The sequence below is a fragment of the Penaeus japonicus genome, unplaced genomic scaffold, assembly GCF_977035675.1.
Source record: "Penaeus japonicus unplaced genomic scaffold, GWHDUDI00000001_assembly GWHDUDI00000005, whole genome shotgun sequence".
NCBI classification, from domain to species: Eukaryota; Metazoa; Arthropoda; class Malacostraca; order Decapoda; family Penaeidae; genus Penaeus; species Penaeus japonicus.
The window spans coordinates 8,274,742-8,277,241 of record NW_028234407.1 but is presented as its reverse complement, the minus strand read 5'-3'; the positions used below and the strand labels follow the sequence as shown (position 1 = coordinate 8,277,241).

Genomic DNA, 2,500 nt, shown 5'->3' with positions numbered 1-2,500 from the left:
GAGGAAGGGGTGGGTATGGTGGCAAGGGGGGGTACGTGGGCTCCAGGTCAGAGGGTTGGGTGGAAACCTTGGAGCGGGAAGACACAGTTGTGGGCAGAGATTCTGTGCTCGGATATGATTGACGGAATAATTCTGTAACGAAGAAGAAACCTAGCATTTGCATTTGTGTGTGAGGACACATTTGACAACTCTGACTGCTATCAATTACTGTCTCATCATATTACATTACTACACAACATTCAATCTGAAAAATAAATCACATAAAAGAATGTTAAGTTGTGGTGTACAATGATTAGTTGCTGACCAGTGACATTCAGACGATACACCCCCAATTTTCATAAATCTATGCAAGAAATATATACCATGTGCTTTCTGACTCATGCAAACCAGAAGCAATGGTCTAGAAGTGCAACATATTGATCATGTTTCATCCTTTAGTGTACATTAAATAACTATCATCAAAAACAGAACTTCGGTTACACATCAAAACTTATCAGTGACTTATAACTTGGTGCTTGTAGTATCTAATAAAGTTTTGTTATTCTTCAAGTTCCACTTACAACTTTTCCTCAGATTCCACTTCAACTAAATGTAAGGAGGTAAATGTTTATAAACATTTCTCTTAATTGACTCATTTCTTACTCATACTAGTACATCCTTTGCTGATGTCATCTTTTCCTGGTAGTTCTTTCATACTGATCTACAAAGGCATATCATACTCCAAAAGTCAAATATACAATGTCATACATATTTTTGAGGGTTCAAAAGGTGTATCAAATATCTATGAATATAAAACAGCTCTCTTGTGATTGATTTACAGAGTGAGGCTACAGCACAATCGTTCCAGGAATCAAAATTGGTGTTTCTACATGCAAGATCCTGTTACAATTTTAAAAATGGTAGAAATCTGGGAAGTTTAACAATCCAAGACAAATATCAAAATTCTCAGGATTTGTTTTTGAACAGTAATGTCATTCTATTGGCTGCTTGCTTGCTGGTCTCTGTCACCCAGTGCAAATGAGATGGTCTCGTACAATTGGTCGCCCGAATCAAGTCAAACCAAAGGTGCGTCTTGCTTGGTCGTATTAAAAATAAACATAAAAGAATGGGTAAGCTTAGTCATTAACTCTAGAACTATCTGAGAGTTGCTTAAAAGCCATGCTTATTTAAGATCCAGGACTAATGTTTCTAAAGCTTGTTCATCTACAATTTGTGATTATCTGAATTTCAGGAATGCAAATCTTATAACAAACAAACTGTAGTATGGTGGATGGTTAAATGTGACAATCGGTCACTGTCAATCATTACATCAATTTCTGGCTGTTCTTATGAGGGAGGTTACTTTCTATTTAATACAATCAATGTAAAATGTTTATCTTACTATACAGATTATATAGTCTAAGTTTATGTAAATAGAACAGTATAGTAGTCTGTTTAAACATCTAATGCTAGTGTTTTCACATCAACGATAAATCAATCACTACTACAGCACATTGCATACTACCCAGTGAATATAGAAAAAAGAAATAATCATTGTAAACTATTGCTCACTCTTTATGAACTGGTTTCCTATAATTATATCCATGTTCCAGAACCTGTATTAGGATACACTGATGTCAATATAAGTGAGCTTGAAAAGACCAAACAAACAAAAAAAGTATATATATACAAATATATAAATAACTCTCAGTATATACAAAGACTTTGAATATGTTCCATCCTTCATAGCCGGGATGATATCTTTAATCTAAGGTAACAATTCCTAAAATATTCATAATCTGGATCCCAAGTCAAGGAAAATGTTCACTGTTCCTGCAATCATCAGCATTACCATAAGTATATCTTAAAGGCTATGACCACAATGATGAAACAATCCTCGCCGGCATTTTTCCCGCAATTACCAGTCGGGTGGCTCCGTTCTACCGACAGGATTGTTTACTTTTAATACCTATCATTTGGTTTTGTAAAAGTAGAAATGCATATATCAATCAGAAAGCTAAAACCAAAATTAATTCAGATAATGGAAACTAGACAATCACTCTAAAGCAGACAATCATATGAAAGGAAAATGAATGGCACTAGCGGGAGTGGAGCCTGGCACAATTAATTAAGCTTTAAGATGTAAACAATCAAAACAGCCATGCTATAAGCTAGTGTCCAGCAACAATGATCAAACAATCAGCCAACAGCAATGTTGCAAGAAAAATATAAAGCTTATATTCATTACCTAACCTACTACTTATGATCCCAAGCAGAAAAAGATTTAAATATATATATATATATATATATATATATATATATATATATATATATATTTCTATCTACAACACATTCCTTCCTGCCATAGTGACAAACACTCTCTCATCGAAGCAACTTAAATACATACACAAAAATCAATACACTCTTTTACTAGAAAAAAAAATAAAAACATATATATCAAATAAAAATAAACATCATAAATAACATCACTAGCTATACAGATCCTATCCATAATGCACAA

General features: G+C 33.7%; 1 protein-coding gene across 1 annotated transcript in view; it reads right to left on the bottom strand.

Moving 5' to 3' along the window:
• Nucleotides 1-2,500, bottom strand: part of RhoGAPp190 (Rho GTPase-activating protein 190) — a 188,368-nt gene that overhangs the window by 46,731 nt on the left and 139,137 nt on the right. Inside the window, exon 21 of the mRNA XM_086536650.1 lies at nt 1-132. This exon is cut by the window's left edge and continues 276 nt beyond it. Within this exon, the coding sequence (XP_086392776.1) occupies nt 1-132 (132 nt within the window). The remainder of the gene's footprint in view (nt 133-2,500) is intronic.